Here is a 25,941-nt window from a genome sequence, read left to right as displayed (position 1 = left end):
GTCTAAACATTGAGAACAATATCTAGACAGATTTATAGTCGTTTTTATAATATTCGCGTATCTTTCAAGAAGGCTGTGGCGTTATTCAAATATACTACACTACTGTTTACACATGGTTATTATTGATTACATATACTGCAGTAAGAACTCCATTTATCCGAACTTGTCAAAGAATAGAACTCGTAAGTGGAACGTTCATATAATAGTAGTTGACTGGATTTTATAATTACCTATAATCTTTTATCCAAATAGTCAGATTCGTAGTGAAAAAAACAAATTTAATCACACGTCTGCTCATCGTTTCTCTGCTTGCAGAAATGCATCACATCTTATTTTGTAAATGAATTTCCGAGACCTGTAATTTCGAAATGCTCGGATTTTTAGCTAAACAATTTTTTATTTATTTGTATTATTTTATTTATTTATGTTCTTATTAACTACAAAGAAAATTAATGAAGTTCATTTAAAAGCGTTGCATATGGGAGTTATTTCAGAATTTTACTTAATGAAAGAATTCCGATAAGTGGCGTTGTAGTATACTACGTATTTTGCATTTACTACGAAGCATACATATTTACTACGCGTAATTGCGTATGTACAATGCACTTTAACACAGTGATGGTGACAGTAAACGACAGGTTGCTTTCTTGACGTCACATGGTTAGGTGTAGTAGAAGGGAGATTGCTTTCTTCACAGCACGCTCGTCCGTGCATCACAGCTGTCAATGGTATGGTTCTTTATAAAATTGTTTTCGTGTATTATAATCGAAAAGTAATGTGACATCTGTGAAACCTCCCTTTAAGTACTCGTTAACAATATTTGAATAAAAATCTAGAACAAAAAGATCAATTAACCAACCGTTGACATTTCATATATTACTTTTTAACCTAAAAAGTATGTTGGAAAACAGTGCACAGTCACTGTAATACAACCTGATTCCAGATGCTAACAAAGTTAGAGTAAAATTTTGTGTGATTGTTTTACATCGTATTATCCTAAAAATGGCTGATACATTAAAATATCTTAGGTGAGTAAAAATTGTATAATATGTATCTTTTTTTGTATATGTTCTTTTTGTAATCAATGTTCTTTCCTTCAAGTCTGTATTGGTTTGTAGCCTTTGGCTCTTATGCTTCAAATTTAAATTATGAATTAAAAATTTAATATCTAGTTAAAAATATGTTTTTGTTTTATACTTTGATCGATATATTTGTTATCTATGCTCTATAATAGTAAATAATTTTAGTAATGAAAAATTACTTACTATGTATTTTAGAATTTATTTTGTCACATGGAATGTGGCAACTAAATACCCAGAGGAGGATTTGCATGAACTTCTTGATGTGAATCAGATTAACGAGTCAAAAACATTACCAGATTTATACATTGTTGGGTAAGTATAATTTGCACAAATTTATTCGTGTCATCCACAAAATGATTAAATTCATAAATTACGTTAGATTACAAGAAGTTAAAGCTCAGCCACAAAATATGGTGATGGACATATTCTTCGATGATCCATGGACTAAATCTTTTAGGTATATATATAAACGTGGAAAATAATACAGTAACAAATTTAATTATATATATAAATTAACAGTTAAATTTCTGAAAGCTAATGATTGTTATGTCAAAAATGGTATTTAAGAATTTTATTGTATACAATTCTTGCAGAGATATATTAAAGAAATATGATTACGTAAAAATACGTACACAACGTTTACAGGGTCTTGTTTTAAATATCTTTTGCTTAAGAAAACATATTACACATTTAAGATTAATAGAGGCTCAATATACAAGGACAGGATGTGGAGGCATGTGGGTAAGAAGAAATTATAATTATATAAACTCATTCCTTAATTTTTTTTTAGTAAAAAGATACATTACTTAAAGGGAAATAAAGGTGCAGTGAGTATAAGATTAAATATGTATGGAATTAACATGTGTATAGTAAATACACACTTGACACCACATGATCATTTATTAACAGACAGAATTATGGATTATAATACAATACTCACAAGTCATAACTTTAGTAGTCCAGATACTTCAAAAATATTATTTCATGAGTCAGTAATATTCTTTAAATTAATTCAATTTAATCCATAAATACAAAATAAATTATCCATATCACTTTCCGCATAGTTATGTGTTTTGGATTGGTGACTTAAATTTTCGATTACATGGAGAGGATCTAACTGCCACAGAAATAGACATACTAGTTAGGAAAAATGAATTAAAATCCTTATTAACCAGAGATCAATTGAAGATGGTAATGGAGAAGGGTGAAGCTTTTTCTGAATTGAATGAGAATCCTATTACATTTCCTCCTACTTATAAATATGAATTTGCATCTCAAGAATTTGATCTCAAGTAAGATAAAACTATGATACTCACATTTTCTAATTGTATTTTCTTTTAACTAAGAATTTTCTATTTAGGCGTCGACCATCATGGACTGATAGAATTTTGTACAGAGTAAATGCAGATATTTATGACGATGTTAAATTGAATGCTATTCAGCGTAATTATAAAAGTCATTCCAATTATGTACAATCAGACCATAAGCCTGTCACAGGAGAATTTGATATTGTCGTAAGATTTTTTGTACAATATAAAGATCAGTGAAAATTAATAATAAATAACAGAAAATGTCATTTTATTATAAAACTTTGCATTATGTTTATAGATTAGGCCAAATGTAGAGGACCATGGTGTTGAGTTCCAACCTGTGTCATCATGGTTTATAGATGAAGAAAATTCAGTATCATATAGATTATTAGGAGACGCGAGACCAGCTAGTGGCGATTGGGTGGGTCTTTTTCACAATGAATTTTCCAGTCTAGACGAATATATCGTTTATGAATATGTAGGTCGAGGTGAGCGAGATATCATTTTATTATATTTCTTTAAATATATTAATTTTCATTTTGCATACATATATCATAGTTATTTCGGTAAATCAATAATAAAGACTTATGGTAGGTAAATCGTCTCCAGTTCCTCTCGAACCACATTCGATCACCGAGCGAATTTACTTTAGCGATACTGCGCTTCGAGCACCAGGAATGTATCGTTTGGTATATGTTGCTCAACGAGGGAATCTTGTTGGAATTTTAGGCATTAGTCCACCGTTTCCAGGACATCACAGACCTGCTTGATAAATTGGTTCGTGTAATATAGTCAGAATAGGCAGAGTGATAGTCGCTTAATGTTTAATGAATAAGATGCTGCACCTTATGTGTGTGCTTAGTTAACAAATTTATACACACAAATATTGGATAATTTTATTAAGTGGTTGAGAATTATTTTATTTGACTGTAACTCTTTGGGGTCCAATATTTTTTTATTTTCTTGTTAGGATGAATAACTATCTATAAAGACTAAAATACTATTTTGCATATACACTTATGCAACATATATATCATGAAAATGATAAACATATTGAATATTTTTTATGCTTCAAACTAGTACTGTATAGGATAATTCCACCAAATAAGGATGAACTGTACTTATTTCATGATTGTTTCTCTACAATTATTTTCATCTTCAAAGTTGAATGGTTGAAAGGGTATTGTCTTTCTGCAATGTGTTATTTGATTTTATGAGCGTTGTAGATGCAATATGCACTTAGAAAATTGAATATTTCATAAGATATCTGATAGTTTACATTATACATCGATTTTATTATAGCAAACGTTCAAAGAGCGTGACAAGAGGTTAATATATTTTGCCCATAAATTTTTAACATATTCATGTTGCTGTAATAGATAGAAAATTATGTCACAGAGAGCTAATATCATTATACCATATAAAATTTTGTCTACAAAAATTTTATTTTGTTTATATCTTAAAGATAATACTAGTTTAGCTTTTGGACTCAATATGAGTTTGAGTAACGAACAAATAATTGTTATACCAACAAGGACCACAAAGAGTTTAGACACATTAGAATTTTTACCTGTATGCATTGTCGTATTTATGAACTTAAACATGTATAAGAGATTTCTGGGAATTCAGGACAAAAAGACAAAACAAGAAGAGATTAATAAGTATTGTATTATTCAGTAAATAATAAGTATTTTGTAAATTAGTTCTTTCTAAGCAATTTGAGGATAAATAATTTTATTAAAAAACTATATTTTTATAATGAATTCGTAAAAATTAGTCTTTATTTTATGGAATAACGTTTTCGTACATAAAGTGTCCTATAAAATGTTGATATTTGCTGGATAATACAATAGCGATAAATGGGAATAGATATACATAGGTGGAAAATGATACTCTCGAAACAATACATAATGTAATTTATACAACACTCAATTTTCTGGTTAATGTTGAAAAGTTACTTTCGGTACCTGGTTTTGCTGTTGGGTTATTACCCAAAAGCATTAGTGCTTAATCGTCATACGCTTCAGAGCATATAGCGAGTGTGTCAGGGTTATTTTTGCACACTTTATATTCGAACAAGCACTCCTAGATAATTACAAATTTTTATTAGTTTAGTAGAAAACCTTTTGGTTCGATTGGCGAAATGTGTGTAATGGTGGTTTGGTTGTACAAACCTATATTATTTTATTTTTGTATAGCACGACAGAAACGCAAGAATAGAGCAAATAAATGTATAATGTAGTATCGGGAAGGATACAAATAAAAAATATTTTTTACTCATACCAAGCAGTTTTTGAAATACCATTTATTCTTTTTTGTTGAAACAAACATATGTATATATTTAAAAATGGATACAATATTTATTATGAGAATGAATTTAATTTCACATAAATAATTTAAAAGTTTTACAATAAATAATACATTCCACTTCTAATGCTAATACTACCAAATACAAAACATATAACGTCATCGCTTGTATTTTTTAATTTATTTATTACTAGTGTAAGTAAATAATTCTTAGCAGTTCTAACATATAAAAATTATCATTAACACATACTTTGAAGAATACAGTAATGAATACTAATTGAATTGTTTCAGATATGAATTTGTTTTTATTAAAATAATTTAATTATACCGTATTTTCATGAAATTTTATGTAAATAATAAATAGATAAATAATAAATGAAACTTAACGTTGCAGGGTGCGCTTGCAAATATTATATATTTAGAAATTATTAGAAATGTTTTTAATGTTAACTATACAAGATTCAGAAGAATATACATACATATGTATATTAGATCTAAGATCATAATGTAACCTATTCGGTTATTCTCTGTTGTGTAATTAATGTACAGATATACAGATATCACAATTCGCATACACTATTGTAAAACGAGTTGGAGGCATTTTTACATAATCAAGACAAGTTTCTACGAAGCATGTTATTATTATGCGACTAACAATCGCAAATGCGACTTCAAACACAAGAATCGAGTGATCTATTATTAAATTCATAAAATTCATTTCATATTTAGAAAACTATGAATTTTTTAAGTCTTTTTTTCTTAGAGTACAAAAATATTCACAGGGAATATGAAGCATCGCAAAATAATTACAATGTGACAGCAAATCAGAAATGAATGGAAGAACGAAAAATGATTCGAAAATGAAATATAAACACATACATGTACATAACCATGAAGCTTTCATTAGTATGAAATTATCCTCGCAATCGACACGTGGTAATCAAACTATTTAAAATAAATCGTATTATACAAAAATCACACTCGATACATAATCGATGATATGCAAAATAAATATTGACCTCATATATCGTGTTGATGAGATGCATATGTATATGTTATATCGATATTACGCGTATAATAAATAATTCGACAAGTCTTACATAAAATAAATTTGTCAGAATTATCAAACTTTTTTCGTTTGATTAATTCGACGCTTTATAAATAATTCATAGAAAAATTGTACGTCTAATCAAGGAACTTTCAAGCATGTTTCGGCAATTGATTTATAGTTATCTCATAATCCACGACGAATTCGAGGAAAGGTCGAAAAGTAAGTTATGTGCACGGAATGATCTTTTATCTAGGCACTGAGTCACCGTTCATTGTTGGAAGCAGATACAGTTCCATGCTTCCAGCTTCCAGTTCTGGTACTTGATTAATACCACGAAGTTGTTGTATTCTGTGCCACACAAAGTCTCTCGGTGGCCTTCGTAGAACAAATAAAGCGAAGATAAGAACACCTTGGAGAGCGTTTACAAGATCGAAAGAGGACCAGTCGAATGAATCTCCGTTGACGAACCAAAATATTAGTTCCATCGTCCAATTAAGACCCATCAAAACGAAAATAATCATGCAAACTAATGTGGTTCTCATGAGTCGTCGAAGATACTTTCGATCAAGTCGATCGGATTCTTGATTTCTCGCGAGGCGCCTTAAGTCGAGGTCCCTTTGATATTTAGTTAATTTGACGAAGGTTAGAACGAGAAGAATCACATTCCCAACAAGAAGCAATCCAATTGGTATGTAAAAGTATGGTATTGCTTCATCTTCCGCTGTAAATTCAAAAATAATAATGTGTTTTATCGAATTAATATCGATATGTTTGTTTTAATTTGTAGTTTTATTATCTACTTGAAATTAATGATTTTACGGGGTAATGATATAGAAGTGAATCAAGATTGACACGAGTGATATATCATGAAACCTTTTCTTTTTTGATTGATATTTTTTTAGACAAGAGGCTGACTTCTCTGATCTCATACTTAAAAGAGTATTAAGACAGTACGAGGTTAATTGAAACACATGGATGTCGAATTGGAATCCAAATCAAATTGTTACAAATTAAAATTGCAGATGATACTATTGTTCTTTCATAAAATTGCCAAGTGGTGTCTTAAACAATGGTCGTCTGTAGACCAATATTTATTATACTAATATTTCTTTCCAGTTGTTACCGTCGTTTTGAATGATTTAAATTTATACGTCTTGTGTTAAATAGGTCACCAATGATTTATGTTTCGTTCCTCGAAAGTATGTGAATAAAAATAACAGTGACAACTAGTCTTTCTTAGAGTGTCAAAATTAAGTGAAAACAAGGACCACGATATTATTAACGTTAAATATATGTGATATGTTTGTGAGAGTTAAACTGTACGCGCGTGTGCGCGGTATGCAGTGAAATTCGAGTCCAACTCCACTTACATTTGAAGGAACAACTTTTCTTGGAGTTTGGTTTCACGTAAGTCGCCGGTATCATCGGACTGAGATCCATAATCATCGACACGAGGATAAGTATCACCGAGGGACCCCAGCACCATAACGAGTACCAAAAGAACAACATTCTGGGTTTCATCCTTCTGTATGTTCCACGATCCACATAGACACGCACCAATGACCACATTTCTATGCACATCGCATTTAGCCAGAAGAAGCACGCGACGAAGGAGAACTGGATGACGAATGCTGGAAAAGCCAATTGCTTTTTAATTGTTCATTTAAAATCTCAAAGCAGCACTGGTTTTTCTTCCAAAAGAATTACGTGTTACATCAGATCATTTTATGGTATCCCGTAAATCGCGCTATCTATGGTAACGTACGTATAGAGTACGGTAGGACTCGATTTATCTTTAACTTATTAGGGAATGAACAGCTTTGACGATTTAGTAGTTTAGGAGAAAATAATAAGAGGTCGTAAAATAATTATAATAGGAGGTAATTAGATAAACGTATTCAGACGAAAAAAGCTCGTCAAATCGAATAGTAAAAATATCGGCACATACGCTTATTTTTTCCATGAAACGTTTTTTTATCAGGTTTTATATTATTACATTTTAGATTACGTTTAAATGCTGTAATAAATTCAGTGTTGTGCAAATAAATTTTGGAGACATTACACTTTATTGCAATAAACCGAGTTCTACTGTACTATGTTTGGACAAGAATAACATTGTTTCTAATGTTTTTTATCAGATTGAATATTTCATCTTACCTATACTGGTACAAGCTTGATCCGACAACTCCATATTCCATAACTGTGTAATTGCTAACATCGTAAAAGCCAGCGCTAAGGATCCACAATAACGGCACAATGCCCTTCCAAAAATATCTCGCAAATTTGGTGTGATGGAATACGCTGCGATCGTAAGAATTAAGAATGGCACCGATATTAAAAGGCCGCAGGCATAGATTGTAATTCGGGAGTCTGCAGTGATTATTACGCGACCTGAAACAATTTTTTTAGCGTTCGTTATATAAGTTAGTACGTGCAATGACTCTTTTAAAAGTATATTTCTGACTCTTTTAAGTTATTTTTAATTTTAATTTTATTTATATAATTCTTTTTAGTTTATAATTAATTTTAAAAGTATTTCTACCTACTTTCAGAAAAACATACAAAAGTGTGAAGTCCTAAATCTGGCACGATTTCTGCACAGTAGTTGATTCCAGGTTGCAGCATTGTTGGATCGTGATTCGGTGCATATACAGAACCGTTCGTTAATAAATAATTGTTATCTCTGTTATCGTTGTTTGGATTTAAAATATACCTAAAAAAGTATATATATATATTTTGGATAGATATAAAATTATAGATATTTTAGATATTTTAATACTTTTATTCATATAATTGTACTCTTTTCTTTAATTGATATATATGCAAATTTTTTTGCATAAATCGTAAATGATCAATCGTGCGATGATCATGGTGAGATAGTTAACATAATGATGCGCTTTGAATTAGAGAGAGAATGGATGAAAAGGTCATGTTAAGTCAGCAGTAGACTTTTCAATGTTTCTTATAACTTGAAGATTCCTTGGAAGCATAGATTGGATTACAAAGATGACATGTTTTCCTAACGAATTCGAAACTGTGTATAATCTATAAATTGTACACAACTGCATGATTAGAAGTGTTATGAACAGCCTGTGTAAACGTACTTGAGATAATTTGAAAGTCAGTCTGATCGTTTGCATTCGCATCAAAAATGAAAAAAAGCGACACCTGTCCTTGGATACAAAATGTAGAAAACAGTCTGTGATACATAAGAGATAAGATGAAATCGTTTCTTATTGTGTTTATACGGAGGAAAAGACGTACATATATATGATCTTTTTTATTTTATTTTCCTGCTTCGTTAAATTCCTTTATCAGGGATTCAAATAAAAACTTATCTTTCGTTTTTAAAAAAATCCTATTTGAACATGTGTGTTTCGTTTAGGAAAATATCTGTTCCTATGGAATTTTCATGGAAATAAATGTTATACTTAGGAACTTCTTTAAAAAGTGTTCTCATGGAACAGATATTTTAGAGTTTATATAATATATTTATATAATATTTATATGATAAAAGTTCCATGGAAACGAATTATTTTAGAACACGTATTAAAGATAAATAAGATAAATAAAAATCCTCAAGATAAATAAAAGTACCAAAATTTTAGGTACTAATCTTATTTAACAATATAATATCGTACTTTTGCAGAATAACGCTTTTTATTTTCAAAAACTTTTCTTTCTTTGCTCTCATCGAAACTTACGATGCAAGAACTCCTTCAAAAAATGTTTCACGGTCTATGTTTTAAATAGAACCTATTTAAAAGTTTCATAACTCCTTCGATCTCTGCTTTTTATCAATGTTATATCAAAAGTGTCAATAAAATTAAATCGTTATTCCTACTACTTGGAAACTTAAGTATACTCACTTTTTGTATTTGCAAGGATCTCCGATGATCGCAACGAACGAACTTCGAACTTCACCGGGAACTTCGTAACCAAATGCATTAAAACCATAAAAGATGGGAGAGAAATTTTCAGTCATGGAGGAATCCAGATAACAAACCGAGCCTTGAGTACCGTTTTTTACGAGAACTTCACCCAGTGGACAACATTTTCCAACCACAGATAAATTTTTGTACTCTTCGGGTATTATCGTCATGTTTTCCTGTAACATGAGATCAAAGGATATTCTTATGTATATCTAAAAAATGTACTCATTTATCCGAACGATCAAAAATTTTATCTTATCGAATCAAAAGGCTTTATATTTACGTTTCTTACACATTCTTACTGATACATTCGAATTATATAATTTCGTGTAACAGAGAAGCATGAATTAAAATTAATCAATAACTTTTGTACGATAAAACAGTACCAAAGTTGCGATTGATAATCGAACAAGAACGAAGATCTGTGTGAGTTTTAATCGTATTTAATCTGCCTAGGTCTTAAGGAAAAATCACGCGGCAAACTTGCCACTGACAACATATGCTAATTATTATTCACGAATTTATATTTACGTTTATTCTCTTCAATCATATCGCGACTTTACGATAGGATTACAATTTTACGTTTCCAACATTTCAAAGATAGATGGACATAGATAGGGCGAAAAGTCTAAAAATAGCTAAATGAACACACAGCTATCTATATTTATCGTATACACATCTATTTGCTGTGCTCCACAAAAATGGTTTGGCAATGTATAATTAGACCTACTGAAATTTTATGTTTATGCAAATTTCGTATAAATACTGCGAGCACCGTTCCAATTCCTATCAAGATATTATTGGCCGTTATCAAGCGTATTCAGCATTTATAGAATACAAAAATTCGACTCTTTATCATTTCAAATTCTTTGATATTGAGGCCTGATTAAATTTGATTTATTTCATTAAATTATTATTACTGTATATATATTAATATTTATATTTTTTATATTATACGATATTTGATTAAACGATTCGTCACTGGATTATCATATCTAAATAACATTTTTATTAATGCGCCTATACGTACCAAAGGAATGGGATATATGATCGGCTTGATGGATTGTTGAATCGTTTCGTTGTCCATACTGGCAGTGCAAATCGCCAGTTCAGAAAAAAGAATTTGAAACAAAAAGAAGAACAGCACTGGAGATTTCTTCAAAGTCCCAGGCATGTTGTTTCTTTGGATTCTGTTTATATGTGCTGCGAAAACTGCCATAAAAATTTTTATAACGTTCTTTAAATATATTTGTCTGATACAGATTTCTTGGCTTCCTGCGTTCTTTTTTCTTTTTCTTAATGCACTTGGTTAGAGAAATCTTTCCCAAAGTGTAATTTTCTGTCAATCCCGTTAATGAAAATGCCTTCGTAAAACAACGGGAACTTTACCAGCCGTAAAGAAATAACAAAATTTGAACGTTCGACTCATCGATGACATTTTGTCTCTTTCAGATTCAGCTTGGTATCTTCCTTCTAACTTGACTACGTCGTCGACTACGACTTACGCTTCTCGTACGAAGAATATTTTACCAAACGTTCGGGTGTTTCTAAAACTTTTCCGAACGTGTTTGGTGTTCCATATAATTCATTTGGTCAATATGCACCTTTCAGGCTGAATTTCGTTCTCAAGGTTTTCCTTGAAATATCCAAACCGGAAGAATGTTCGATGCTTGTTGGTAGAGATTTGACGTAATAAAGATATACCTTCAGACTTCCGCACTCTATCGGTTTACAGCTTCTGCTTCGCTGATTATTTTCTTGCTATCGATTAAAGACTGAGCAATGTGGAAGATAATAGCGCTCGCTTCGTTCGAGTATCAACTTCGATAACTCTACTATCTCTTCCAACAGTTAATACATCGAAGGAAAATCTTTCTCCGATCGGTACGTTTCGTTAAAAACTACCTGCCTCTTGTACATACTACGTTCCACGGATTTGGTCAATCAAATTCCAGTCTTTCAAACGAGACCTAGAACATACAATAGGAATTACTTAATCGCTCGGTTTCTCGTAACCGCTGTGTGATCTTCGAAATGCATTTATCTTCACGCAATGACTCGGTGAAACGATTTTTATTCTCAAGGCAACTTGTGGCTGGATTTTCCGCGATTATTTGCCGAGAATAACCGAGAATCCAGTCGACTAAACGATTAACCAAATGATAAAAACTCGACGATCGGTGTTAGAGCTCGTAAAAAATGTTAAACATCATCCTAAGAGGATTTAATAAACCTGTGGTCATTCACCTATAATTCTCGTTATTTCGAGGACAAAAGTAGGCGAAAAAGCGAGCTGGACCTTTACGGCAATGAGTCGAATATAGTTTCACGTGTTTTCATTCAAGAAACGTCCGATGTATTCATTGACACGGGACCAAGGAAGCACATTAATTTTAGAAGTCTAGTAAGAAACACGAACCGGTATTGGTACATCCGACTAGACGTCTCGGCTGGCACATACCTGTTCCTTGATCTCAACATATACCGCTTAAAATTGATCACCGCGCGGAAAGAATTTATGTAGATGCTATCTTGATATTATATGACTTAAATCACTGTTAAAATTATTATCATACGTTCGAGTAAAAATTATGTCGCAGTTTTCACAGTTGCCTGAGCAAACTATAATAATTTATTCGATGGCACAACTTCACAAACCAGAAAATATCACCGGCCCGATCACGAAAATTAACGCTTTCGACCGATTCGTGGCTCGACGATTCTAATTGTATGATCGTTCGTGTTGAAAGCTGCGGGAAACACCGGATCACGTAACGGAGAATCGAATCCTGTCGAAATTTACGTGGTTACCCATCGATGTCTGGCAGCATACTGGCCGTATTCCTCGAGGCACAAGGCCTTTATTTATCAGTGCACGATTACTCGTACGGATGCATACATCATCGAAGATTCAGTAGACAGATGTAATTATTGCGTATTCGTTGAACTCTGTTCGATAATTTTATGAGAATAAACAAATTAAGAAATCTTTACAGAATATCTTTTCCTTTAATCGTTCGACCGCTATTCTTTTTTCATTCGCTTCACCCTTTATGTCATTTATATTTCATCGTGCAGGAACGTTCATCAAAAGGAGGAAATTTTTATTTTTCGAGAGTATGTAAATGATTTTGTGTTCTATGTTCTAGTAGAAATAAAATTACTTTGCATTGAAAATGAACTTATATCAGATAGAATATAATTCCGATAGAATAGATAGTGTGTCAACATTTTTGGAACAGATGGTTGTTGATAGAACTCTTTTACTCTGTACGAGTGAGATAATACAATAGATAAAAAAATGACTGAATTTCATATTACACTTTGCGATATATTTTTGGATTAATGTTAATTTGATCTATTTGATATGAATTTTAGTTGATATTTTTATATACGCCATCGTCATATCATAATATTATCAGCTGTTACAATATCTTTTATTATGTTCTTTAATTACGTACAATGTAACGTACAGGAAATTCCAGATGATAATCAGGAAAATAGACTGGAATCGATAAGTTAGCACAGTATCTCTATTACGAAGTTAAAAAGTCCATTTTCTAAAACAAACATCCTGTCCGAATCTCAAAGAGGAAAGTAAACCCGCGTACAGATATGAATAAAATTTATATAAATATCGTGCTTTCCACGGATCTTTAGATTCTCGAAAACCTGTAGCCACATAATAAAATTCTACGATAAAGGTAGATTTATATAACGTAGTAAAATTTGATCGAGAATCTGTTCTCGTGCGGTAATACTCGAGTAAACGTCGGACGATAGATCAAAATGACAACATCGAGGCAACATCGAACATTTTCTTCCTTTGTTCATCGTTGGCCGACATTTCGTAGAAAGTAAGAAAGTATGCGGTCGCGCTTTGTAGACTATCCGCGAAATCCAGTGAATTCGCGTTATTCGTCAACCTTCCTGTCTACGTTCATTAAAAATACCTTCGGACGATATCGGAAATGTGACGTAATATCAAGGAAATTTTTCTATTATCGCCGATGAGATGACGTAGGCGTGTGAGTTATAATCGCAAATATAGTAGCTCGTCACGAAGAAACTCCAATTTTGAACTTTGTTACAAATATCATTCTGCGAAATGCAAGTTTTACCGGTGGCTTCTGCGAATTCCTCGTACTTTCGATCAGCCAGTCAACAATGTACGTACTTACGTTATCCTTTCATACACACGATATTTGCAGCTTGCAGAACCGAGGGATGCAGCTCTGCAAATTCCATCGAAATTTGCAGTTTCGCCTAAGCAGCAACTGACCAAAATACATTTGTCTTCCAACGATTTTGAAGATTTTTGGTATATTTGGAAGCATTTTATTGGTATCGTTCGTAGAGATATTTATTTGAAGTGCAACGTTTTATCTTTATCAGGCGGATGAGCTTGTGTTGAAAGGTGATCGATTCTTTTTTCTTATGTACTTCGTGAAAGTTCAACATTTCATTTATTCTCTTTATATTTTAATCACTTGTAACATTAATTAAAATTTTAATATGAAAATCTTACGTTGGCCAGGTAATACGATCACGGTGTAATTTTCGAAGCTTGCAGTACGGTACAGACATTAATCACCAGCGATATATTTAGAGAGAAACCATGATCGGTTAGAGCTGACTAGAAGTTTAAAAATTCACAAGTTCTTCTTATTGACTTTAATGGAGTTTCTCATTGAACTTTCTATTAGCCAATTGAAATGGGTAGTCTTTATTTATACGTATCAAAGGGACTGGCGTAAAAAATGTCTTATAAGAAATATTCTTGTTATCAATTTCAATCGCACACATCATATAAATTTACTGCGTAATATAAATTTACTGTAATTTATAAATATATGAATACCATTACAATGTATATGTGGTACAAGTATATACTATCTTACAGTAGACAAAGTATATAAACAAGGGAAAAAATAAAATGATTTTAGACGATAAAAAATTGCACGTTTTAACTTTATTTTAAGAAAATTTTAAAAAAAGTACGCGAAACAAATTTAATTTTACAAATCGAATCTGCGCGTGTAAGTATATACGTAGAAACACGATGAAAATATAATTGAATAAATAAAACAGAAGGAATGACATATAACGTTAAACACGTATGATCTAAGAACGTGAACATTGAATGATTCTTGACTTTTATAGTTATCGTTCGACCGTCGTAGACGATGAATTGTCGAGCATTGTAATTAAATTCCTAAGTACATGTAATTCGTCGACTTCACGTACATATTTCCCTGAAAGTCATTTCTGACGTCAACGCGAGTGTTAAGGAGAAAGTTGAATATATATCGTTGTAATGTTAAAACGGATTTTACGCGGGGAGTAGTCGCAAAAACGTGTAATGTTTTTATGGAATTGTAAATGAGAAAGAAAAAGCATCGACGAAAATCGTATTTACGAATTCTGTTGAAAAAAAAATATAAGACGGCAATAAAATTGTAAATGAGTTATACGTTCGATATAAACACGCGCATCAAAAAATACTTGCAAGTCTAAAAGATACTAGTCACGAATTTATCTTTGCCTTTTTATTATCTGCGCGATAATATTGATTCACGGTATAAATAGTGAAAATGTTTTTTATAAAGTTCTGAGAAGTATTGGATATCTATATGTTTGTATGTTTAATCTTGCAAAAGATAGAGCGGCTGAAAATCAAATCTCCGCGCGCCTACGTTCCCGCCAATTTCGTAGCGTTTCGATAATCGACTGGTAGTTGTACCGGTGTTTCAGGAGGTTAAACTTCTATGAAGTCGAATGAAATTCAAATTTAGCGATTGACGCAATGGGCGTTTGTATCAGTGAGCAGTTTACCAGTTTATATTGTTAGGATCAATGGGATCAGACGTAAGAATGGAGTGAGTTGAGTCAGAAAAATCCAATGACGTCTTGGAATGTGTAGGCGTGTTGAACCTGGGAGAGGGTTTTACCAGGCCACCTGTAGCGATGACGAAATATTCGCCGAATACAAGATATACGTAAGAATTTCTTATTGTTTTTATATTAATAGTTGTGTATTATAATTAAACGGAATTTTTATGCAAATTCATATTTTTGAAGATATAATTAGAAAAGTAAAATCTCTGTAGAAAATTGCTTTACCTACCAAGTACATATTATAGAAGGTGTTATATTTTGGATATTTATATATTTTTTCAATTTACGTACATTCTGCGCAGTTTTGCATTTTAGAATTTTCTATAAATAAATAAAAATTCGCAATCTAATTATAATACAAATATGATAATTAAGATGTATCGTTTATTTCATTTTTTCAATAAGCTTTGACGATATAATCAGTTGTGAATATTTGTATAATTAAAATTGTTGGATAATAATGACTATGGTTAAAGAGACAAAATAATTTATTTAAATTTTTCGAAAATTAAAGAAAGTAACATCATGATTGTCGTATTAACTGTAAAACATAGATCATAACCTGTGAGAAAGACGTAGGAAAAGGTACACAAATTTTTTTGATAATTTTCAAGGTATTTTAATAATACCATTTACACAGTGGGTGGCATTCGTTGTACCAAGACTATTGTTCGTATCAAAAAAATAAATACGTAGTTGACATTCCAGATAATTATTCTTAAAATGTTCCATATATGCATTGTTCCACAGATACAGAAACAACATTGATAAATTTTATTACCATGTATATAGGTGTCGTATTATTTCGTATCTGCTTTTCGATAAGTTCATAAATATTTGAATGATATATAAGTTAAATATTTCGGCCACTCAAAAACCTAACCACTCTATTATTCTTAGTTGAACGATCGAAAGAATTATATTTTTAAACTTTGTTCAAAATGGTAATAGCCGATAACGAATCACTATGCTCTCTAGTAAGAAATATCGTAAATCTCGAACTTCATTCAGCCGATAACACAGATTTCTATCTATGAAACTAGCCTTATTGCAGCAAAAACTACACAAAAGCATTAATCTTAAATCTTTCGTATTTATTTCTTTATGTTTTGTCCAGATTATGTTATCTATCTTTAAACAAGTGATGCTTGTTATAAAGTATAAAGGAATTTATATAATTTCAATATTTTGAAACTTTATAATATTTAAAAATTAATTGCGATATTAGTTACTAAAAAGTAAACACGTCATATAACATTTATTCATTCATAGAAAAGTTTGATTTATATGTATATAATTATATTTATCATCAGACTAAATTGTTTTCTACATCGAAACAAATTAAATCATTCATGAAATTATTGCATTCTAATTTTTTAACAGAACTCCGTTAAACTTTATACATAAAAAAATCAAGGAAAAGACTTAATCATTGCCGTCCCAAGTTATTCACTGATTAAAATCCACTTCCTTGACATTTCGTTAAATGAACACTCCCTCGGATTACCTGGCCGGAAGCCATTCATGTGATGCAGTTGTTACCAACAGTAATCATGCTCGAGGGTAGACACATTGATTTTTTCTTTTTTTCGAACAAAAATACAGTCTGTTGGCGAACGTTTACAAATATTTTCAGACAAACGATCTGTCAGAAAAATGATATTCGTAACAGAGTATTTAAACGTCGATCGAGTATTTTAACGTATATAACAGTTCTACATATTCTACTGATCAATCGATTTAGCCATCGTCGAGTAGAAAGGGTCGATTAGGAAATCGACCGAAGGCGCGTTTTTCACGAAACAAAGTTCATCGAGGCCGCATTCTTCCGCTTTATCTGCCGATGTACGGAGTTCCTGCTAAGTCGCGGACAAAATTGTCGCGAGTCTCGCGTGCGTTCACGGTCAGTGACGTCTCCCTTCTATGTATGCTCCCTCGTCTCGTCCTGGACGAAGTCCATCACGTGACCTTGCTGGTATACCTCGTGTTTGCCTTAAGTCACGAACGAATACAAGGAAGAGCATCTTTATTCGGTGATAAAAACAGCCCGTAGTTAACAATATCTATCGTTCTCTGGTTCGACGACTCTGGTACGTCGACCAAGTCGAAATCGTGAATATCAACATACCGAAATTGTAAATCGTCGGGTCATCGTTCATCGTGATGCAACACTGTCGAGTCAATAGTGCTTTCATTTGAAAGAATTTCTTTTATGATTACGTCCTTAGACACGCAGACCCCTCTTCGTAACATTGTTTGTCGATGGTTCTTCAACACAATGATACCTGGCATTGTGAAATTCGTTGTGTATCCTGTTTGAAACTTAGAAGTATAAAATACACGGAATATCGTCAATTAAGCTTTCATCAAAAATTCAGGAAAAAATGTTATATTCTAACATTTAGTTCGTTGTTGTAGATAGGAAACAATTTATTTTCAGTTTCGTAACTATGTTACTTCTAAATGAAATATTGTCTGAAACGATATAATTACCGCTATCGTATTCATTGTTATTTTAACCTAACTGTAGAATTTCCTACGAACGTCGTTAAAACCACGATGACATTTGAAATTACATTTTACTCCGATTTAAACATATACTCGATTTTATCTGTTCTTTTCTCATATAATTGACGTTCATCGAATCAGGTTGATATTATCAAAGTGTCCCCAACCGTGTTTTATTCGGAATTGCTGAACCGAACTGCTCTGAAATGAAAAAAATCAACAAAGCAAGTATCTCGCCCGCGATGTTGGATTATTTTCAGTAGAATTGTCAGGAATATCATATAAAATAAAAATCATCGAAACAATTGGCGGCAGCGGCGCGAAGGGAGCGTATGAAAGGATCGAAGCTTGCGAATGGAAGGGCGGAAGTGCAAACGGGGCTTAATGCAGCATCAGCATCCGACACGGTGTACTGCGCCGCGAATCTGTCTTTATCCCTCCATTGAGTCGCCTCCCTCCTTTTAATAAAAATATTTCTCTCTCTCTGTTCCACCGCTTCTCACTTGGTGCACGATCCTCTCTCTTCCACTTTGACCTCTCAGGGCCTCTCTATCCCGCGAACGCTTCGGGGATATAGGGTGAGTACGATTTCGGCCCCCTTCGTGGAGCCACTTAACGAGGAGGTGCTCGTTTATCGAAAACTAGTTCCTCGTCGGGGACACGGGTAAATCTCTCGTTCAGAAAATACCAACGCTCTCCTTTTTCTCCTTTTTTTTTTCTTTCGTTCTCTTTTCTTTCCTTTCCGTGTGTCCATGTTGCACATCAAAAATATCCGAATATTGGACAATATTGGAATCGTGTGAAATTGACAATAAAATACGTATAAATCCGATATATAGAGAATCGGAAAAAGAGTTCGTTCAACGTTCGAATTAGTCACGACCTCGCGCTAATTTGTTACTCGCAATTGGAGATGTTAGGAAAATCGTTGAAACACTTCGTTATCGAATATTGCGGATTTAAAACGACAGAAGAAAGGGTTGTTGATAACGCGCAGCTTAATCGACAGGATTTTTCTCTGTTTTAATGCCGGTAAAATCGTTGATACCATTGTAATCGAAGTTACCTTCGGTACACTCTGTATACCCGTATATACACACAGGTTATCCCATTCTCTTCCTCTGCGTCTGTCCTCGTTCGGCGTACCTTCGGTCTCTTTCCATGGTCGGTGCTCCGGTCGCGAGCTGGCTATCTCGGGGTAAGGGGTAAGAACGTTATAGTGCCGGGTCTATACGTCTTGTCGCCCCGTACTAGATTCATATCAGCACCGCCTCGCGCACTAATTTACTTTCATTACGATATTAGCTAATTTACGATATTAGCAAACTAACATTATCAAATATCGAACTATATGAAATCTAACTATACGATTTGATTTGTTGTGTTGCGATAATTTGATAAATTGAAAGGGGCAATACATACAGCAATGGTTGAATATGGATAAGAAAAAATTTATCGGAAATATACCGTGTTTTTCTATTAAATTACTATGGAAATGTTCTGAAATGTTTTTATAGTATAAAATTATAAAGATATACGCGTGTGGCCTTCGATGACTCATACGAATAAAGAGATTTAATAATTGCGAACAAAGTTACAAAGCGTTATGAAATAAATGAGAATTAGCATCTTTAAGTAGTCGATTAATCTGGTATAAAAGTTGTCACATTGCTTTTGGCATAAAAGAACCGAGAAGATCGAATCTCGCGTTGAAAATGTGGAAACACACTTTACTTTATAAATAACTTGCGACGCGTTTATTCACTTACACACTTGCAAAGCATAAAATTAAAATGTCTATTTTGGTGCGGAAATTATTTAAAAAATTTGCATGCTAAATTTAACTCGATCAAATGGTCCCGAATTACTAAAATGATTCAATAGACGAACGATATAGCGCATTAACGATACCAAAGAAAAAAATAAAACAAATTGGAAGAAACTTATTGCTGGCTTATATTATTACAGCACTATTTTTAATTTAATCGTACGGTATGGCATAAAAACATCAGGACGTATCGTACTAAATTTCGTATTTCTCACCAACAACTTTATCCAAATCTAAAATTTCAATTAGTTTTCGGTGCACCAAAGTAACTGACATAGACAAAAATAGCCAACATTAGAGTTATAAGATCTATCGCATCGTTCAGAAGTAGCCAAACAAATTATTTCCACCGAATCCTCCAACGATACGTATTTTCAAAGTTCTCCCATAGAAATCATAAGTTTCGACGACTTAAAGCGTAAATGGTAAAAAAGGGCAAAGTAAATAGAAATAATTGTTTTTAAGGAAGCAAACGAAAGAGGAGAAACGAAGGAAATAAGACAAGGGCATCACGGATAGATCCGGTCCTGGCTCGCGATTCCGTGGAGCGGGGGCGGCGGCGACGAAGTGGAAGGCAACGAGGAGGTACCGACAGTAGCTCCCAGACAGTGACTCCGCGCGTAACGACATGTAACCGGTGGATAAATCTTCTGAGTGTTATGTCATCGATGACAATTGTTCGTCAGCCACGATTTCATCGTCGACGATTCGTGCATGGTCAAGGATAAAGGTGTCGTTGCAGGAATGCGTGCAGAAACCCCGTGAAAAAAGCTGAAAGGAAGAGAACGCGCTTGTTGGAAACGGACCTTGAAGTCGCGAAGTCGGGACAGTGGAAAGGATTAAAGAATTTCGAGGAGAGAGATTTAGGGTGCAACAAGGCCGGCGCAACCACCGTGTAAGCAGCGACAGAGAGAAAGAGAGAGAAAGAGAGAGGGAGGGGGAGGGAGGAAGAGAGAGATAGAGAGAATAACGCCGGTGGAAAGAGAGAAGCGAATAGTTGAAGAGAAGCTCGATGGGTCGAACATACTCAGTGCTGCCAGCCGTAAGCTCGACGGAGTCGACGCCGCAAGCTCGATGCAAATCGACGTTGTAGATACCTCGATGAAAATCGACGAGCTCGCTGATCCTCTGCTCTCGCTCGCCCTGTTCTATATCGCGGTTCGATAGCCGGGTGAACGTCGACGACCTCCGGCATCGGTGGATTCGACACCTTCGCGATACCGTCGTGTTTTTAGATAATAGATAATAGTAATCGGCGGTGTAGCCGTGAATCTTCAGTTCGACGTCCGGTGTGGATCAAAACTGGCGGAAAGTTTCCGCTGTCGCGAAACGTACAACAAAAAGAACGGAGGAGAAGCGAATAAAATTAAGCGGTCGAACACTGGCAACGGAAACGTCGAGGAAGACAAGAGCGTGGCCTATGTGTCCGGTGCATCTTGTTCGCGGAAGTGCTAGGTCAACAATGTCAATGCCCTTAAGATCGATCGTTGCTTGCTTGAAATTGTCTTGTTTGTTAATGGACGGTGAGAAATTGACTTCAGGGTGAGTCGAACCTGATCAGGGTGAATCCGAGCCACCCATGATACCGCTTAATCACTTAGTCGATGGAGCTGCATAGTATAAGGTTATCACAGTGTATGCTTAGCGAGCGATCGGGCGATGTAATCGCGAATAAAAAAACTATCCTTTGCGAGCCGACTGATGTAGAAATATCGATGTACAGTGAATATTTTAAGAGTTACTTTTAGATAGCACGTTCTGGTTGATCGGCGGGCCGAGAAGTTACTTAACGCGATTGGAAGAAGAGGAGCGGTTGTCAGAAGAAGTCGTCTCGGTGGACGGGTGGCAGAGTAATAACCGCTCGTTGGATGGAGTGATGAGCGGGGCCCCTGCACGGGGCACAGCGCCCCGTCGACAAAGACGTCATCATCATCATCACCATCACCATCATCAAAAGCATCAGAAGCAGATTCGGCAAGAACGGTCCTCGGACGAACCGGAAGAGAAACGGCCGAAAGTGAATCCGATTTTTCTCTGGGCATCGCAGCGAGAGCAAAGAATCGTCGAGGTAAGATGCGAGGACTACGACAAAAGGAATCGTATCAAGTTGACGAAGACGGCGCAAGGATGGCGTTCGATACCGAGAACGGCGTCCAACATGTACTCGACTGCCTTGGGAGTTACCTCCCAGAAGACGAGCAGCGCAAACTCTTCGAATTCGTCCGACACAAACGAAGAAAAAGACATCAACAATCAGACAGGGCATACAACGCTCAACCTTCGACATATCTGCGCGAACGAGCTAGCCAACGGGCGAACCAACGGTTTCGTCGGCAAGGACGATGTTGGAAAAAAGAGAAGTTACGATGAGGTTAGTAGAAAGAGCAAACATCGACGTGATTACGGATTTCCTCTGGACGAAATGCGGAATAACGCAAAGATCAAAGAAAATTGGGACGAGGAACGACAAAGAGTACCATGTTCCGACGATGACGACGACGAGGAGGACATAGAAGAGGAGGACGAAGAAGAAGAGGAGGAGGAGGAGGACGACGACGACGACGAGGAGGAGGAAGAGGAGGAGGAGGAGGAGGATGAAGACGAGGAGCAAGAGGACGACGATGAAGAAGACGCGAACGAAAACGAGATAAAGGAGGGAAATAAGTTCGAGAAAGATTCGTCGAGCTGCAACGGAAGGAACAATCTCGAAAGGCTGCAGAAAGATAAGCTGTTTCAACCGCGAGTAGTACTGGAACAACTACATTTTTCTCAATTGCCTCAAGGCGTTCATCAGAATGTCCTTCAAAGACGGGGAAAAGACGAGAAGGGGCAGGGCGAAGATGATGTTATCGCCGGTGAAGAGAAGCCAGCAGTGGATAATGAAAAAAGAAAACACGTGAACAAGGCAGGCATTCAGGACATATTGAACATGATCGATGTCACGGCCTCGCCGGTTCTAGCTACCGATACGCCTAGTGCTGATTTGCCCGTCGACTCGACGAAAACGTACGAGGTTCTCAACGAGAATCTTCATAATAAACCCAGTGAGAGTAAAATCAAAGACTTTAGCGCAGCGGTTCTCACGGAATTATCGGGTAAGGTTAAAGAACAATCGAGGAACGAAACGATTTCCAGCTATCAACAGCTGGAAGATATCGTTAAAACGAACGACAATCTCGCCGGCGATAAAATACAGATCCACGAAGAGAAGATATTCACCAATTACGAAAACGAAGAAGAGAAGAAGCCCGAAACGAAGAACGATGTCATCATCGTTTCTATAAAGAACAACATTTCGGACTCGAAATCGTGCAAGATTGCCGAAGCGGACGGTGGCCTTGGAAATAGACCAAAGTGTAGAACGAATTCTCATTCTAAATGGCAAAGTATGATGTCTGTGGACGACGCGCAATTGGAAGCGGAAGACGAGCGACCCGACGAACCCGGTGAACCAGTGAAAATAGATTATAACGATAGCTCGAAGATTTTGAATGCGCTGAGAAATACACCAGGTCTTTCGGTTTCTATTACCAGGACTCACACTCCGGAAATAACGAAAAATATAGCTATGTCGTTGACGAGACCAGCGTCGAAAGCGTCGTCGTCGTCGTCGAGTCGATCGCCCGATTCTCAAGCGGAGTGCGTCGAAAGATTGTTGAAGAACACGGATTCTGCAACGGAAACGCAAGGAACCACGACTTCTCCGAAGAATCTTCCCGGTTTGTCCATTATCATACCCAGTTACCGATATCGAAATTCTCAAATAATCGCGAATCATTCGACTTCTCCGAGTATGAAAGCGCGCGTCGAGTCGCCGGAAAGTACCGTGAATTTCCCCAAGAACGAGGCTTACTCGGGCGAGTCGAAGACGGGCGGATTTCCTCACGAGGAAGACGACAACGAGAGAGACTTGGAAGAGGAAGAAGACGATTGCGATTCGCAAGTATTGGAAGATCTTAGACGACAGAAAGTCGCCGACTCGCTAGCTTACGAGTCCGATAGGGATTACTTCCACAGGCAAAACATAGGAAACTCGGAAGATCGGAAGACTCCTCTGGAGAATACGAAAAATCAGGCTCATTGGATCAGCTCGAGCAGAAACAGCGAGGCTCAAGCTAAATGCAAGTATCAGGATGTAGAACATTTCGACGAGCAAGTCCTCGAGGAACTTCGGACACGTGGCACCGTTGTCTCGCCGCAACCGAGTGGAATTCCATGTTCCCCGGCTTCCAGGAGACCCTCTTCCGCGTATCTCGAGAGATTGCTACCTAGTCCCCCTTGTTCGGTATCTTGTTCGGAAGACGCGAAGAACGATCTAACTTTGAAAGGTATTTTGTCGTCGCCGAATCAGTTGGAGGTCAGAGATTACGAGAAGCAGAAAGAGATTTCGAATCGCTGCGATCAAATACCCAGCGATCATCTTACTATTCGTGCCGATCCGAAGGACATGGAGAGAAGTAGCGTAAACAGGAAAGTTAACAGAAGCTTTCAGGAACGATTGAACGTTCACACTCAGGAGATAAGGAACTCTGGTAGACCAATGTCCAGCGGTGATATCCATAGTACGTACTTCGTGACGGATCGAGCCACACCCAAGAGACCAATGTCCGCCGAATGGTCAGTTGGTAGGCAAAAGAACCAATCGAGTTCCTATCAAAAATCATCTGCAAAGCATCGAATGCACGCCATGGAGGAAGCTTGCGCCACGTCCAGTAGCACCGACAACCTTTTGGATCCTGCTAGTCAGCTTAGAGAATTGATCGAGACGTCCGGACATTTGATACCGGATCCGCTTCTGGTACCGAGAGACTATTTGCCAGGTCTGGCAGCGGCTCCGGCCACTGAAATTCCGAAACTGTTGGCCTCCAGGCCAGAACTAAGACTGCCAGAAGCGCTAACCAGGCCGGATCTCCTTAGGGATCCAGATTTATTGGTGATATCCTTGGCTCATCTTCAGCACGTCCTCGATCACGGCGAGGGTCCGGTCTGCAGGTCACGACAGTCGCATCCAAGAATCAACAACGGCACTAACAGAGGATCCGGTCACGCGAGCAACGGAACGAAAAACGCGTTGCAAACGAGACCCAAGCTCAGCTGCAAACCAATCGGCACGCTAATGCCGGCACCGATCGATCTCTCCAGTGGTCGAAGAACCACCACTTACCTCCCGTTGCTCAGGGTACGGAGCGGATTGCTTAAACAGGAACCGGAAGTCAGCTCCACGGCCAATTCGCCCGAAGAGTCGCAACTTTGGCATCCTCTGTTCGGCAGGTAATTCTTACTCGTTTAATATTTTATCTTATTCAATATGGAAAATACGAGGAGCATGATTTTAACGCGAATATGGATATCTCTATATTAAAGATTAGCCTTACGTTTAGTTATTCAGGGAATACGTGATATTTGCTCGTTCGATCGGAAGAGTTTGTTCGACTCGCGGTGATATATAATTAGCCACGGCATAGAATAAGAAATAATTCAATCAGGTGACGCAAGTGTCCATTTACATAACTTATGTATATGACATTAAAATAGAATAGATAAGGGACTTAATAAGAACGTGTTTCGTGGCAAGAAATTGAAGCGCATCCTATTATCACGAAGTGTCGTTTATTTTATCCAACTCGAACGGGAAAGAACATTCGTACGTTAGAAGCATTAACTCGTACCCCGGAGCAGTGAAACGGCAGCCGTCACTTTTATTTTGCCAAACGCTTTGTCCTAAGGTTCTCTGTGATAGTACGCGTCTTTTGACCAATGACTGCATGAAATGTAACCGCATTGGAACATTTTAATCGTGGCAAACGTACGCTCGTAACAGCCGTACAGATGCGGGTAACCATTTCAGTGAGGCAGAATATAGGGACGGTTGTTCATTGTCTTACGCGTTCTCCAATGAATCGCTTTTCAACTAGATCTCTTTTATCCGTCAGATATTATTTCTTCGATAAAGATAATTATCCATGGTTATATTTTATTTATCTTTTGCACGAGGAGAGGGAAATATCGCATGAAACACGTTGGA

General features: G+C 35.8%; 3 protein-coding genes and 1 long non-coding RNA gene across 9 annotated transcripts in view; 3 read left to right on the top strand and 1 right to left on the bottom strand.

Annotated features, from left to right (window-relative positions):
• The first annotated feature begins 579 nt into the window (after positions 1-579).
• LOC117154018 (inositol polyphosphate 5-phosphatase K) lies at positions 580-4,674 on the top strand. Of its 3 annotated transcripts, XM_076617143.1 has the most exons (10): positions 580-728; positions 944-1,028; positions 1,278-1,394; positions 1,462-1,539; positions 1,676-1,823; positions 1,895-2,070; positions 2,147-2,374; positions 2,443-2,596; positions 2,691-2,880; positions 2,987-4,674. In XM_076617143.1, the coding sequence occupies exons 2-10, from the start codon at positions 1,003-1,005 to the stop codon at positions 3,160-3,162; spliced, it is 1,293 nt and encodes a 430-aa protein (XP_076473258.1). In that variant the 5' UTR covers positions 580-728; positions 944-1,002; the 3' UTR covers positions 3,163-4,674. The 3 variants fall into 3 exon arrangements, with proteins under 3 accessions (XP_076473258.1, XP_076473259.1, XP_033184518.1); XM_033328627.2 differs by having other exon boundaries at positions 683-1,028; XM_076617144.1 differs by lacking the exon at positions 1,676-1,823 and having other exon boundaries at positions 681-1,028; positions 1,873-2,070.
• Positions 4,675-4,682: 8 nt separating this feature from the next.
• On the bottom strand, positions 4,683-12,509 carry LOC117154016 (G-protein coupled receptor Mth2). 3 transcript variants are annotated; one of them, XM_076617141.1, is made up of 7 exons: positions 12,102-12,509; positions 10,713-11,652; positions 9,620-9,858; positions 8,297-8,463; positions 7,908-8,141; positions 7,121-7,381; positions 4,683-6,471 (listed from the first exon to the last, which is right to left on the bottom strand). In XM_076617141.1, exons 2-7 carry the CDS (start codon positions 10,899-10,901, stop codon positions 5,996-5,998), a joined length of 1,566 nt encoding a protein of 521 aa, XP_076473256.1. In that variant the 5' UTR covers positions 10,902-11,652; positions 12,102-12,509; the 3' UTR covers positions 4,683-5,995. The 3 variants fall into 3 exon arrangements, with proteins under 3 accessions (XP_076473256.1, XP_033184512.1, XP_076473257.1); XM_033328621.2 differs by having other exon boundaries at positions 12,144-12,509; XM_076617142.1 differs by having other exon boundaries at positions 12,341-12,509.
• Positions 6,336-8,407, top strand: LOC117154026 (uncharacterized). 2 transcript variants are annotated; one of them, XR_013057960.1, is made up of 4 exons: positions 6,336-6,438; positions 6,918-7,480; positions 7,889-8,173; positions 8,303-8,407. It is a non-coding gene; the product is annotated as an uncharacterized LOC117154026 (long non-coding RNA). The 2 variants fall into 2 exon arrangements; XR_013057959.1 differs by having other exon boundaries at positions 6,918-8,173.
• A 7,987-nt stretch (positions 12,510-20,496) lies between the features above and the next one.
• The window catches only part of LOC117153819 (uncharacterized), a 33,174-nt gene continuing 27,729 nt past the window's right edge, over positions 20,497-25,941 (top strand). The window contains exon 1 of the mRNA XM_033328215.2: positions 20,497-25,187. Within this exon, the coding sequence (XP_033184106.2) occupies positions 21,793-25,187 (3,395 nt within the window). The 5' untranslated portion in view covers positions 20,497-21,792. The remainder of the gene's footprint in view (positions 25,188-25,941) is intronic.

The sequence above is a fragment of the Bombus vancouverensis genome, chromosome 3 (genome assembly GCF_051014615.1).
Source record: "Bombus vancouverensis nearcticus chromosome 3, iyBomVanc1_principal, whole genome shotgun sequence".
Taxonomy (NCBI): Eukaryota; Metazoa; Arthropoda; class Insecta; order Hymenoptera; family Apidae; genus Bombus; species Bombus vancouverensis.
Note: the sequence above shows the minus strand (reverse complement) of the source record. Positions and strands in the feature narration are given on the sequence as shown.